At 40.3% G+C, this 15,054-nt stretch overlaps 1 protein-coding gene across 2 annotated transcripts in view; it reads left to right on the forward strand.

Annotated features, from left to right (window-relative positions):
- npnta (nephronectin a) overlaps window positions 1-15,054 on the forward strand; it is a 49,386-nt gene that overhangs the window by 20,113 nt on the left and 14,219 nt on the right. For both annotated transcript variants that reach the window (XM_079337168.1, XM_079337169.1), the window contains 4 exons: window positions 9,898-10,017; window positions 11,363-11,482; window positions 13,992-14,126; window positions 14,441-14,563. In XM_079337168.1, the coding sequence (XP_079193294.1) occupies window positions 9,898-10,017; window positions 11,363-11,482; window positions 13,992-14,126; window positions 14,441-14,563 (498 nt within the window). The remainder of the gene's footprint in view (window positions 1-9,897; window positions 10,018-11,362; window positions 11,483-13,991; window positions 14,127-14,440; window positions 14,564-15,054) is intronic.

The following is a 15,054-nucleotide window of genomic DNA, read 5'->3' on the forward strand; positions in this document are numbered from 1 at the left end:
AACAAGTAGGAAGGCATTTTCTGTTACACTATTGGTAGCAGTACAACTCTCATGCCTAAAAGCAAAAAAACACACTTGCTGACAAGCCCCTGCAGTGAGCAATGGAGGGGTAATCATTGTTTATTGTGACCAGATCTCTAGCGCAACACAAGTAAATTAAAGTTGTCCTTTACTCAAAAAGTGGAAGCTGGTTCGCCATCAAGCCAACAGAAGTGAGGGGCTTTAATCTCAAGGAGTAAGAGAGAGAGAGAGAGAGAGAGAGAGAGAGAGAGAGGGGGCTGATTTAGCTAGAATGGAAACGAGTGTTGAGGCCATGCTGAATGATCCTGGGAGTGCATCCACTTTAGTGTAGATAACATCTCAATTACTGACCTGAGATAACTTGGCCTGGCTGAGTGCTACTGATGCAATTGAAGAGAGATGTCTGTGTTTCTTTGTGTTTGTGAAGGCCTGAGTTTTTGTGCTTTTTTAGCGCAGACTGATTGGACATGTTGAAAAGTGTAAAAGCTTCCCGGTTAGACGTAAAGTTGACATGCACCCAAGCAGCCTGAAATGCTTGAGGAATTCACGCCCTCAGACAGAAATAGGATAGTGTGTAATTAAAAACAAGAGTTGGGGTGGTGGAGAAGGGGTGGGTGGGTGTTGAAATCCTTTCCGGAATGTTCCAAATGACTCATCCTGCATTTGGAGGCTATAGGTGGCTCCTGTCTACCCAGCCAGACGGCTCTACTTTGTCTTAATCTGCAACAAAGCGCAGAGGAAAATGGATCTGCGTCCCATATCCAACTACAATAGACTTCACTGCCAACTATTCAGTCTGCAGGCTTATCTGACAAATGTGATTCCAGGACCTTTCAAGATGAATCTGTACTTTCAAGTGTCCTATTGAACCCCCCCACCCCCCACCCCCCATCCCTGTTTGTCCAATAAGCTCAAGACGTTTGACAGAGCTTATCGTTTAACTCTCCTTTGAGTGGCAGAGTCGCCCTTTCAGCCTATTTAGGTTGAGATGACCTTGGGTTCTGTTTTTAGCTGGCACATGCTATGGAAACCAATTTAATTATGCAGACGCCATGGATTGGTTTTTCTCATTTAAATGCAGGCTCCATTAAACATTGATTTGAGGTTTACTATTGATGTGCCAGGTAGCAGATGTTTCGAAGCGTTCTAATGCCCTGCCCCTCTGAGGCTCCACATTCATCTTCAGGATTCGACTGGACCCGAGGAATCATTTGACTAGATCCATTTTATAACCCTGAATCTGCTTTAAGGTCAAGTAGTGATCTGAATACCCGTTCGTAAGCCATTTCTGCAATTTTTTCAATTCATCACTGCTGTCAGAAGGTGATTATACAGCCTATGTGGATAATTGTGACATGGAATTGAAATTTTATTTGATCCCATACTTAAAAATGTTAATTTGCCAAATTCAACTTAATTTTTGTCATCAAATGTATTGTGGTGACTTATTTAAGAAAATAAAATGACTTAAAGCTGACGTCCCTTCTTCACCTTCAAGTTAAGGATAAATAGCAAAACACAGCATAACAGCAATCAATTATCACTTTAAAACATATATAATACACCCTTAACTTTAGGTGGTTAGTTGAATTAGTATAAATGTACTAACTAATAACTAATGAGTTATTATGAAATGTATAAATCAATCTATTATTAGTTGATTCATTCTTTAAAGTTCAAACTCTTGCTTTTGTGGTTTGAGGAAAAAAAGAGATGACAAAGTAGCTGTATTAACTTAATATTTATAAAGTCAGCCATTATTTATTTTTATAATGGCAAAAACAAAGTTAATTTATTGCAAGTTTGGGTCCCATTCTGTTCCTGCCCCATTTTCAACATTAATTCAAATGCCATTTTTGGGGCGGCAGTAGCTCAGTCTGTCGGGACTTGAGTTGGGGGTAGCTGGTTCAATTCCCCGTCTAGACCATAATATGGAAGTTGGTCTGGTAGTTGGAGAGGTGCCAGGTCGCTGCTCGAACAGTGCCGTTGAGCAAAGCACTAAACAGCAAATTAGCAGTGTGTAGCAGCCCCACTCGTATGTCTCTCTCCACACATGCATGTCCACGGGTGCTGTTTGTTTGTGCATGTATAATTTAAGGCCTGTGTGTGTGTCTCCGAATAATAGTGTAAAGCAATTTCCTTCAGAGAATAAAAGTCAAAAATGTTGTCTATTCAGGATTTTAACATTGAAGCTTTCAAATCACTTAATGATTTCTTCCTAAAGGGAGGCGCTTAATGAGTAATAAACCGAATCAAGCATTTGTTTTAAACCTGCACGTGCTGAGGGTTCTGGGTTTTACACAGTGACAAACAGACACATTCCTTTGTTGTAAAGTGGGAGGTGTGGACAGACTGTGTGACCCTGGAGGCGCTCTGATTAACAGGAGTGTTAAACACCTCAGCAACACGAAAACAAACCACAGAGGAAGCTTCAGTGTTTACACCAAACAAAGGCATGGCAGATATTGATTCCATCACTTAGAGAATGAGAGCCATTTTTTACTCTGTCCAATTTTTATGAGCTGGTACTGGTTAAAGAGATTTATGCTTCAAGGACTACCTGTCTTTTTTTGTATCAGCTCTTTGTTCCAAATAATTTCTCCTCAGTGGTTATTTCATTTTAATCGCTATTACTTTACAGGAAATCTCAACATCTACATGAGATATCTTCTGAATGAAACTGATATTGTCCATCATTTAATTATGAGGTACTCAGCTGTCAAGAATAATAACCAGCCCTCTGAGAACCTTGATCATGTTTAGAAGCTCCACCTTTTGCTGCGGAGGAGAATTGTAATTGTCATCCAGCATGGCGCGAAGAGATGAAAACACCACACAAATAAACTCATTATAGGGATAATGTGTTCGGCAGTTTGGCAGCACTCTCCCCCGGCTGATCCAATCATTTTAATAAGATGATTATTTAGTGCAGGTGGATATAATTAGATGTATTTGACCTGCTGTTAAGACACTATTACAAGATTCTGCTGGGGGAACGATGTCTCATACTTCAGGAGAGAAGCAGCTGCAGAGCCTCCAGATGCTGCTTTCTTCTTTTCTCCATTCGTCTGTCAGCCAACTGTAGGATCAATAACGCATCAAGCTCAATTGTACACAACCCATTTCTAAATCTTTTTTTAATTTCCTTAAACCTGGACCACTCTGTGCTCTGTCTTTTTTCTATGAATTGAATTGAGTCCAAGTTCATTGGATACTTTTGGACTTGTTGGTTTTAGAAACTGATCTACGTCACTGTTTGTCTTCCTAACTGTCTTTTAACATTCTCACAGCTGCAAGCACTTTAAGTGCAGTCATGTCAACACACTGTCTGTTTTCCTTCAATTTCAATTCAATCTTCTAATTATGACAAAATGTCTTCATCTAGTATATCTAGTTTTAATTTACAACAAGGTCTTACAAGGTGTATGAAGTAATGTTTGGCCTTAACCAACCTCTACAAGAAGAAGAAGAGAAGGCACACATCAAAATGGAAGAAACTGATCACTTACTAACTTACCCTTGAGCTCTGACTCTAATGATACAATAAATAAAGTCCAATTTCCAGAGTTAGGATGAAGCAAGAGCAGTCTTCTACCAAGGTTGATAGTGTATGGAGAGGTAACAAAACACTATAGCTGTATGACACTGTCGCTGTTTTCACATATGGACTCTGGATAAAATCTGGATCATTTAGGAGAAGTGCTCCAGAGCTGCTTCTGACCTGTCTGTTCACATGTGCTCCTCTCAGCTGGAGACTATCCCTGTCAGACGGGAGGGTCATCTCCTGAGGTTATTTATTTATCAAAAGTTCTTCCATCATTACCTATCTATGGTGTTTCTCATTGCAAGCTGGCAGAATGCAAAAGGATTCCTTAAAGGGATACTTCACCCATTTACATGAAGCTGTGTATCATTAGAAACATGGTAGCAGTGTTAATGTGATGCAAAAAGCATCATATTGCATCACATGAAGAAAACTTCCAGGCAAAAAAAAACATATTTTTCTCGTCTCAGGGCAAAATGAGGGCTGGACTCACAACCATTCAACACTACTACCATGTTTCTAATGATACACAGCTTCATGCAAATGGGTGAAGTATCCCTTTAACTTCTCAGTTTCATTTACTGCTTTCCTAAATAGGGAAAAAACTTGAATGATGTGAAGCGTGCAAAGCAGTGAGAGGTAGCTGTATCATCTTTCCGTCACTTAACAATAGGTGTTGTTAGCAGACAGCCAGAGGAAAGGTTGCTGGCTGGATGAAGGATCAACAGAGAGGAGGAGCTGAAATTCTAGAGCTTGAAGTGTCTGTAGTCATGCAGTGATTTGCCCCCGTCTACCTTTGAAGCTTTTGATACAAATTGAGAAGTGCTGCTCCGAATCTGTGACATATCATAATTCTCTCAGATCACATTACACTGTCACGACAGAAGAGGAATGAAGAAAAAAGAAGAGAGCAGGAGGGGACAGGGCGCAGAAACACTTTGCCTGTTTCTCACATGTGCCCTAGTTTTTTCCTGTTTCAGATACTCGGCTCATGTTCAGTTCCCACAAACGTAATCCTCTTTGCTTTACTTTTCAGGAATGTGGTGTGGTCAGAGGTGTTTTAATCCATCCACTGGTGTTTTTCATGCTCAGTCTGTCTCTGTCTGTCTCTCTGTCATTTTCTGTCCCTTTCATGACTTCTCTATCTGTGACTTCATCTTCAATCAAACCCCCCCTTCAACCCTCCCACTCCTCCCATGCCCCCTAAACCAATTTCTTTTGTCTGAAGAAGAAGAGCTGGAACGTTTAACCCCACCAGTGTGGGCCAGTCACCTTCCCCTCTTCCTTCCTGTGGACCACCAGCCAGCCAGAGTAGTGATGGAGGGTGAGATTCATCGATCAAACTTTTTGCCCCCACAGCAGCTTCTTCTCTTCCCCGACATGCATGGTGTTTGCACTGTGCGGACCGAGGGGGAGTGAATGTCACTCTTGACTTTTTCTTATTGCTGAGAGACACCAGTTAAAAGCAGCTTTTCAGTGAATATGCCAGCATGAATGCAAAGCATGTCACAGTTGTTGCCGCTCAATATCTCCCTTTCTTTCTTTTACTATTTACCCTCAAAGACGTTTTTTTAAAGCCGTGGTAATTTTTTCCCTTCTACCTTCTCAGGATCTTCTCTAGTTTTATGCGCACTTGGAACAAAACAACTTTTTTTCCCTAAAAACCATCATTGACATTGGACTCAGCACCCATGACTCCTTCATCACCGCTCCAACGAGGCCTTAAGTTCTTTAAGCGAGTGTTATCTTCTTAAGAGACAAGCTTATCCCTGTGAAAGAGCCCCATGCTAATCTCTCTGTCAGTGATGGAGGCGTGTCGGGAATGTAGCATAGAATACCACGGTGGAGCTGACCCAATAAATCACTTCACTTTGTATCACTTCAGATATGTTTTAGCAGTTCATTTAGTGTACAGTGAACCTGTCCGGAGGGCTCCTCCTAAGCCGCTGCTATCGCACAGGTTTTACAGTCCTGGGGTCGTGTCTAGCTGTCATTTGCTGGTCATGTCTGTTACCTCCCTGTTTTTCCTTCTTTCACTTCTTTCTTCATCATCTTCTCCCCCTCTTGTCTTTTTTTTTCTACGCACAGAAGACTCTAGCTGTGTCTTGTGTTTGGCATGTGCTGATGCTCACAGAGCTGCCCCTGTCTGAGAATGTGACCATTTCAATAATCCCTCATTTACATTTTTAAGCTGTTTTTCTTTTCAGTGCATCGGGCAAGTGGAAACCTGTTTCTCCGCCAGGCTGACAATGGACACTGTTGCTATGTTTTTTTTTTTTCTGTTATCACAATCATGAGAATGCCAGTTGTTTACTGTGAAAACCAGGGAGGAAAACAGGGTTGACAGTGCTAATTAAAAAAGTGAAATGTGAGGATTTGTGTGGGGGTGTGTATGTGCTTTGTGGGTGTGCGCACACTGTATGTGTGTATTGAGGTGGTGACATTATCTTGCAGGAGAAGAAAATAGTTTCAGGGTTGGATTTTTACTGAAAATGAACAAAGCTTAGCTTTCTGATTGACAAGGACAGGACACATTATTGTGACCTAGTTTGAAAAGAATAAGAAGCAGACATATAAGTCAAGATAAAACACATTTTATTATTATTTAAAAAAAAAAAAAGGGTCTGAAGGCTTTTATGCTTTGCTTTATTTTTTTTTCTACTGTCTCATTCAAATACTATCACAGCTTACCTTAAATCCATTCAATAAAGTGTGTGCTACACATGTCAGCATGCCACTTGTTAACTCCTTGTTATCCCTTCTCTTTTATGCAGTAAAGCCAGTCTATAAATGTGAAATCATGCTGACTGAAATGCAAAAACTGCATTGACAAAGTGACACCTCTAAATCGAGACATTTTATAGTTATGGAACATGACTTAAAGCCTGGAAGCACTTGGTAGGATTTAACAAGTTGATAGTCCAAATTCCAACCATGTCTTTGCTCTTTAGTAGGTCAAATGTTGCCATTAATAGTGGATGAGGTCTGACTCATGTACAAACTGGGCATCTGGTCTGTCATTCATCCACATTAATATGCAGTATCTGTTTAATGTAAGAGGTATGTGGCGCTCAAAGAATGCTCTGCGCATATGTCCAAGGAGCTAAATACAGCAGCATCCTCAAAGTGGTCCGCCAAGACGGAAAAAAATCCCTCATGTGCTGCTCAGTCAGAACTGTTTGTGATGTTATACTGTATCCCAAAAGTAGACTGAGGTATTCATAGTGTATGTTATTTATATTTGCTCGAGCCTGTTTCATCATTCCAATCTGATGGATGCCTGTGTGTGCTGGGTTTTCCCCTTTTGTGCCTGGCACTCCCAAAGGACCCCACATTTAGGGGGAGAGAGTGAATGCTGATAAATGTGTACCTTTATCCAAGTGAATTATTCCCTCCTTTCAATCCTTAATGTTCTCCATCAACAGCCATAACTATTTAAACCTTAAACACACAGTTGTCCTTTGCGATGGACCTTTTTATACCAAGGTCAGGAAATAAAGCAGGAATGTCCATATTTTAAGCTCATATTTAGTCTGAAAGAGTATTTTAGACATCAAGCGTAATGAAGCTAGTTTTTACAGAAAGTTTCACATGAAAAAAACTGATCATGAACAAAAATTCCGTTACATCTTGTCAAATGTCAGAATGCAAATATTTCTCAATTAAACTTTATGTAATATGACTTAACATGTTTTTTCCAAGACCTTATAAAAGTATTTAATGATTGCTTTAAAGATATCAATATTTTTAAATATCAATATCAATATCGGGAAGATTTTTAAGTCTGCTACATCATGGGAACTGTTATTTTCCACAAAAAGGTGTTAAGTTGGAAAAAGTTAGATTTTCCTTCAAAATGTTTTCGTGGGGCACAAAGAAGGTTGTTATTTTGTCTGATTATTTTGTCAACTAGTTCCTCTTCGATTCATTGACACTTGTCATGAATGTCACAGTGAAGTTACACTATGTTCTTTATGAGAAAACTTAATCTTAAACTTTTATTCAGGAGGAAAAACAGGGTTGAAGAAAACTTCTCTGTGTCAGAACAGAATAACCCCAGGCTGCCCTGAAACCATTGTCTATCTCAAAGCATTCGTGCAGAAAAAGTCAAGCATCCCCCTGAATAAACTGAGAAGTTTATTCAAACTGAACCAATACAATACAAATATTGTCTATTCTAGTAATGAGAGTGATTAGTTACCATTCAGCACAGCTATTGGCAGCACGATCAATATGCTATTAAAATAGATGTTGTGCCCTCTAGAGCATGTATTTCACAGCAGACATTTTGACCTGTCTTTTGTGAAAATGTCGAAGTAGAAACATTTAGTCGGTCCAATTTGACTAATAATTTCAACATGTCAAAAAAATCCGTTTTGCATTTTGATTCACTTATGCAATGCCAGTAGAGCCTTCACACATTTACTTGTCTATGAAAGCTTTCTATTGTTCAAGTCTGGGAGTGCTATGGAGCTTACACCCTAGCCTCAGCGAGACTATTTAGATTGATTCCATGAAATTTGACAAAAAATGATCTTTCTATACCTTAATTACGGTCTTTCTGTGTAAAATACAATACAATAAGAAATGGTATTCACCATAATCACACAGCAGCCACGTTGCAGAGTGGGAAATCGTTTTTAAAAAAAAGCTTATTAGGTACTGTGATCTATCTAGTCTCGACCTAACTTACATATTTCAGCAATCAGATGGAGCTGAGGCAGGCTTTAAACCAACAGGTACAGCCACTCCCCTAATTATAGAGAAATTCATAAAATCTAAATTAATAAGTCAAATAAATATTTCCACCCCTGTACAGTCTGTACACATTACCTCTTCGGAAACCTGCTGTCAAAATGGCAATAAATAAAAAAGTGTGACTTCCATGGCTTTTGCAGCTGGACTCAAGTGGACACTTGAATAACTGCAATATTTGCACTTCCTCACTGGCTTAATTTTTCAACACAGAAGAAAGTCGGTTGTAGTTAACATTTCTGTTAGCAATGAATGTCCTGTGTTTTTGTTGTTTTTGCTCGGAAGTGGATTATTTTCAATGTTTGCTTATTCCCATGGAGCTAACTAGCTTAAATATTGTTTTTTTCTTGAAATGTATAGGCAGGAAACCCTCTGGGTTTTTTATTATCCCCTCATGTTTTCAATTGCTGTTTCAGAAGCAGTGACAATTTAAGGAATTGTCAGATTCCCTTTACAAACAATAAAAAACCTGTAATACAACATACTGTATCATTAGCTAACATTGGAATTCAACAAATTGCATGCCAATGTTAGCATAAACTATCATAGCACTCGTGTGTACAACTAGATTTTTTGTTTTTTCTGAAGATAGCTTTCAAGTTGTCCAAGGGAAGCACATCCTAAACATAAAGAATAGTAGAGCTGTTTTTGCCATCATTTGATGTTTCTTTGTGTTATTTTAGCTTCATTCCTAAGAGGAAGATTCTCATGTAACCTACAGTTAGAATATTAAAAAAACAATAATGCATTTATTTTTCCATTCTAAACCCATCACATAGAGGACTCTTCAACGTGTCAGAGCAGGAAGTACACAGGTGTGACTAATAACATTAGTCTCTGTTGAATTAAGGAGTGTCACAGAGCCAACAGAAGACAAGGGTGCTGTGATGGAAATAAATGCAGCAGATACATTAATAATGTTATTAGTTACATGTGTGTTTGACTAGTCAAAATGTCTGCTGTGAGCACCTTATAATGGCTTGTATTTGCACAAGCACTTGACAGGTGCTGAGCTCAGGGCATATTCTTCTCTCCCAGGAGCCCACACTGCTCCAAAGTCAAGACTGCATCATTTTCTAATAAGATTTTCATTGGCTGTTCAGGGTGAGATTTCTCTGCTTTTATGGCCATGTAGAAAAACACTGGAATTATAGGTATCTATCAGAGAGCGCTGGATGGTGCAGCGACCAGCGTTTGGTGAGTCAGAGGTTATAATAGGATCTTTTATCACTTGCAGGTAATGGGCAGGTTGACAGCAGACACTGGCTTCCTGTTAAACCATCAAAGAGGGGTGGTGCAGGCTTGTCAGAACAGGGTGACACTTCACTTCCTCGAAGACACCCCCCCATCCCCCTTTCCAAAACACACACATTAACGCACACACAAAAGAGACAGTCAGACAGACACAGACCGAAAAACACACACGCAAATGGATAGGTGAGCTTTGGCAGCATTGACCTCTTAACATTTGCCCTCTGACTTATTCCAGGGGGGTCTCTAGTCTCTCTCTCTCTCTGTCTCTCCTCCAGTCCACTTATGCTGTCTCTCTCTCTTTCCGTCTCTCTCTGTGTCCTCAGACCTGAATGAATGTGGGCTGAAGCCTCGGCCTTGTAAACACAGGTGCATGAACACATATGGGAGTTACAAGTGCTACTGCCTCAACGGCTACATGCTGATGCCTGACGGGACCTGTGGAAGTGAGTCTGTCTCTCAAACACACACGCACGCACACACGCGCACACACACACACACACACACACACACACGCACACACACACACACACACACGCACACACACACACACTCTTCTCTATGATTATAAACACTTTTGTTGCCTGTAATGTGAATATTTTCCTTTTTGAGAGCTACTTTCTCTCTCCTCTTATTTCTTCTGTATTCACTCTATTCTACATTGTAGCCTACTGCATTAAATGATTCCGTGAAGCCTTTCTTTATTTCCCTCCATATACTGTATGTTTATCTGCATCTCTGCACAAAGCAGTGCTCATGACATTTGCTTTCCTCTATAAAACACGTTTTCCCTCTCGTGTTAGTGGTGCTGACAGCAGCCTCACAATGCTTTGATAGACGGCTTTGATTAAAGCCTGTGTTCATTTGCTTCTTTACAGCAGCTCTACAGACTGAGGAGCCCCTGTGAAGAGGCCTTTAAATGAAAAATGTGAAAGACTCACAATCTTTAGACCCTCCGGTGAATTAGTAATTCTTATTAGTTGCCCTGAGGTGTCCCACAAAATGAGAGTTAACGCCTGCACATGACTCATTGTAAATGTTGTTTCCACCCGATAACTGTTTTTATGCTTGAGGATGGCGTGACTCTTTAAGTTGTTTTAATTGGTGCTTTTCATCATTTCCTCCCTCGTTCTGAAGTGCTCACGACTCAAGACTATCTAACACTGTTCTAGCTGTTGTTGTGTGATGATTGCGTGAGTGTTTAAAACACCTTGCTGCTCCGTTCTCCACAGCCTGTGCTTTGATCAATAGATCACTGTAGCATTTAATCAGCCCGTCCTGCCTCAGTCATCAAACTTGACTCCAGGGTGCCTGAAGTAGCAGCAGCAGCAGCATGAGCTTCACTTTTAATTTCCTTTTTAGAGGTCCATCGGTATTGAGAGCGGCTGAACAAAATCTGTTCCTTTATATTATTATTTTGGAAGGGGCTTGATTCGCCCTTCACAGTTCAACAACAGAGGGGCTGAACGCTTATAGGGAGAAGGAGGTGTGTAGTTGAAGGAGAGGATGAGGAAGATTGCATGTGCTAAAGTGTGAGGAAAGACAATCTAATAAAAGCAGAGTGTGTGCTGCTCCGTTTTCTGCACCTCAGGGTCAAATCGGCTAATATCAGAAAATGCAGCCGAGTGGTCCCTGCTCCCACACACACACACACACACACACACACACACACACTGGCCAGAGGACATCAGTTTGAAAAGTGTGAGTGTGTCTGTGTGAGAGCTATATAATCTGTTGCCTCCTCTCTCTCTCCTTTGTTAATAAGTATTGTGTTTCCCATGTGGCCATCAGATGCTCGCACTTGTGGCATGGCCAACTGTCAGTATGGCTGCGAGGTGTTAAAAGGAGAGGTCCGATGTCAGTGTCCAACGCCGGGGCTACAGCTGGCTCCAGATGGAAGAACCTGTGTGGGTAAGTCCTAATCTTTATTTATCCACATAGGCCCCTGGAAACCGTGTCTTTTTTTGGCACACTGTTCCATGACAAACTAATAAAAAGTCACAAACATGAATATGTTGTTTATTTTGTATTATGTTTCCTTGTCAAGAAGATTGATAATCCGATTCAACTGCTCTGGCAGAATAAGAAAGAAAAGCTGGCTGTGAAAATGCAACTTGGGAACTCAGACAAAAAACACTTAGAAAGTAAAGCTGTAATTCAACGGGTTTATTTACCAACGCATCTTCTTTCTCTCTGATGGAAAATCCAAGCAATTAAACAGCCCTCGTCCACCAAATTGTGAGACTTTACTCTGCTAACGTCTACCAGCTGTGACAACAGAACACAAATAAAAACAGGAGTAGTCACAGCTCCTCAGATGGACAGCTTACAGATGCAGGGGCAGGTTGAGGTCGTTAACCTGTGTCAGGTTTAAACACAGGCTGTTCCAACCTGGACTGTTCCTCACTGCCTCTTTGTACCACTTAACTGCAGGCTTGATAATGGGGAGGCGGGTTTTCAGAAACAGGACAGACATCAATCATGAACACGGAAGGAGGTGGGGTGGGAGAGGTTGCCTGCCACAGGTGTTCAACAGTTTCATGGAAAGCCTCTGGATGTTTCTGTGACACCCTGTTTTATCATATTTATGGAGATGGTCCTTTCTTGTAAGCAGAGACTTAGATGGGAGAGTTTACACAGATGCTGTACTCTTTTTTATCACTCATATGACGCTGGGGAATAAAATGTGTTGACAAACTTATGTTACAAAAGTTACAGGAAGAGGGCTTAAGATCCTGCTTAGTGGTAGGAAAGTACTTTGCAAGGTGCGAAAAATTAGAAGCTTTATCAAGAAACTTACACAGATTTACAGAAAAGTCCAGCTGAGGCATACTGAGCGTTTCTGCACAACATCCCTCGGCTGGACTTTCTGTAATCTTTCTGTAAGCCAATCAGAGTCAAGAATTTTCTTCAATTCATTTTTTTTTTAAAAAACCTTAGTTATTCAGTTATATGTTGCAGGCAAACATTTATTTTCTTCAAAATATGGATGTTTGTTGAACACCTACATTTCATATTGTATTGTATATGAATAAGATCATTGCTGGGACTGTAATAATAAAAAGCAATTACCAGAAATGTAAAAGGAAGATGGAGCAGAAATGAATTTCTTCTGCTGTGGAAGCAGGTGCATCAGATTATCCACACTGACAGAGAAAATGCAGACAAGCTGATCACTATCAGCTTTTCGTGTGCAAGCCGTCTTACATCCTTTTCTCATATCCTTCAAATATCCTGTGATGCTGACTGATAAGATTTCACAAAGTCATTCCACAACAGGTCTGCACTCACCTCTGTGTATGCACAGTGGCCCACCTAACGCTTTTACACCTTCATGTAGACTCTAAACAGACCTTTTGTTTCACTGTCCAAAATGTAACTTAATGCTGTCAAGATATGAAGCCTCCATGGTTTAAACCTCAATGTCAAACTTTTGGTAAATTGTATTTTTAAAAGACGTGAATAGATCAGGCCAGAAGTCTCTCAGGAGAGATGTCTGACGATCCAGTAGAATGAAGCATTGATTTGTTTTTGCAAAGTGACATAACTGCAACACTGACAAAGTGCAGTAATGATTTGTATTGTTGAGAGAGCGGTATCAGACTGATATTTCAATACTGACTCACACAGACATTGCTAAACATATTAGGCTTGTTGACTTATGCATAAATAAAACATGTGTTTCTTTCAAACAAAGGTCTGGGTTGTCGTAAAGCCAGATGTTCACATTAATAAAGCAGGCAGACAATACTAACCGTTGTTTACAGACACTGTGACTGTCATCATCATAATTCACCACTGTTCAGACAGTATCTGAATTATTTCACTGTTGGCATTAGCATCATTGCAGCAGTTCGGGGTAGCAGTGCCTTGCTGATGAGAACCTCTGCAGTCCTCAAGGGCTGAGGCAGCGCTGCCCTTTGAATTCATTTGCTTGTTTTCCCAGGTCGTCCAGGTGTGTTTGTGTTTTTAAGACCCTTTTAAAACAACAGTCCCTGCAGCGCTGCAGTGTCTCCGCTGCATTATGCAGCTGATAAATTAATGATTTGAATGCAAAGGCATTGTGTTTAACTATTAATGGCAACATGCCGGCAAAGGTGATCAACACATCAGAGACACTTGGAATAGGTCCTTAAATAATGAAACAAGCTAGTGTGCATTGCACTGTGCTCACTGAACAGAATACATAATGTGCTTTGTTCATGAGTGAATGCTAACTGGGAGGGCGAAAAGACGCCCAGTCAGAATAGAAATGTTTGTTTACGTTTCGATTTAATTTTCTGTTTTAACTTCATTTTGAATGCATTGAATTCTGTATATATCCTAATTTAAGTATGTGTGAGTGAAAATATTGAATATATTACCTTTAATTTGATTACTTTCTTTTGAGTCATAATAACCTGTTTTATGTTCTTTGCAGATGTGGATGAGTGTGCAGCAGGAATAGCCGTGTGTCCCAGGTTTAGAAAATGCATCAACACATTTGGTAGCTACATCTGCAAGTGCCACGAAGGCTTCGACCTGCAATACATCAACGGGAAATATCAGTGCATAGGTACTGTCAACAGGTCTCTGCAGAGAGGCGTTCAAAGATAAACCTGGCAAAGGTCACAGAAGTGCTTAGATGGTTAGAATTATTGCCAAGTTATATTTATTGATGCATGTTTTTTATCTACATCAGACACAGAGGAACTGATATCACACTCACACACATAAATATAAGTCTGTGTAATGTATATAATTCGATTTTCTTTAATTATTTACTTTTTTTCTCGTACAAAGGGCAGGTTTATATGTTTTGTCTGAGGTTTTTTTTTTTTAAGACTTGCAGTATGCACTGATTGCTTTGATGTTTCCATTATCCTTCAGATGTGGATGAATGCTCCTTAGGTCAGAGCCACTGCAGCAGCTTCGCCACCTGCTACAACACGCCGGGCTCGTACAAGTGCAAATGCAAAGACGGCTACAGGGGGATGGGCCATGACTGCAAATGTAAGAGCAGAGAACAAAAAAAAAACTGGCCCCGTTACTCACTCGGGCTAAGAGGAAGGGGCCTCACTTTTTTGTTTTCTTTTACTGTGTTTCTAAAAAAGGTTGGAAAGCAAAAGAGAGGGAGGAATAGCTTTGTAAGTTTGAAATTCCTTTCTTTGTAATGGCTGTCAGTCATTACTTAATCACCCAGCTACCTTATCACACTCAAGTGAGCCTTGAGTCCATTTTTGACAGTTAGCCCATTTTAATCAGCCAAAAAAGACGAGTCATCGTCCAACGTGAAATATTTCCTCTAGTGGTAGTTTATCTTATTTTGCCTGCTGACACAGAAGTTGATTTGTCTGTGCGTCTGCAGTTTTTACAGCAGGTCAGTGGAAGAGAAGTCATCTATTCTCCGTAGTTATTTAATCATTTCACAGACACAACAGCTTTAAGAGTCCACAGAGCCGAGAAGGAGCCTCGAGGTGATATGTGCTTCATATACTTCACCC

Source organism: Symphodus melops (genome assembly GCF_947650265.1).
Source record: "Symphodus melops genome assembly, chromosome: 2".
Classification (NCBI taxonomy): domain Eukaryota; kingdom Metazoa; phylum Chordata; class Actinopteri; order Labriformes; family Labridae; genus Symphodus; species Symphodus melops.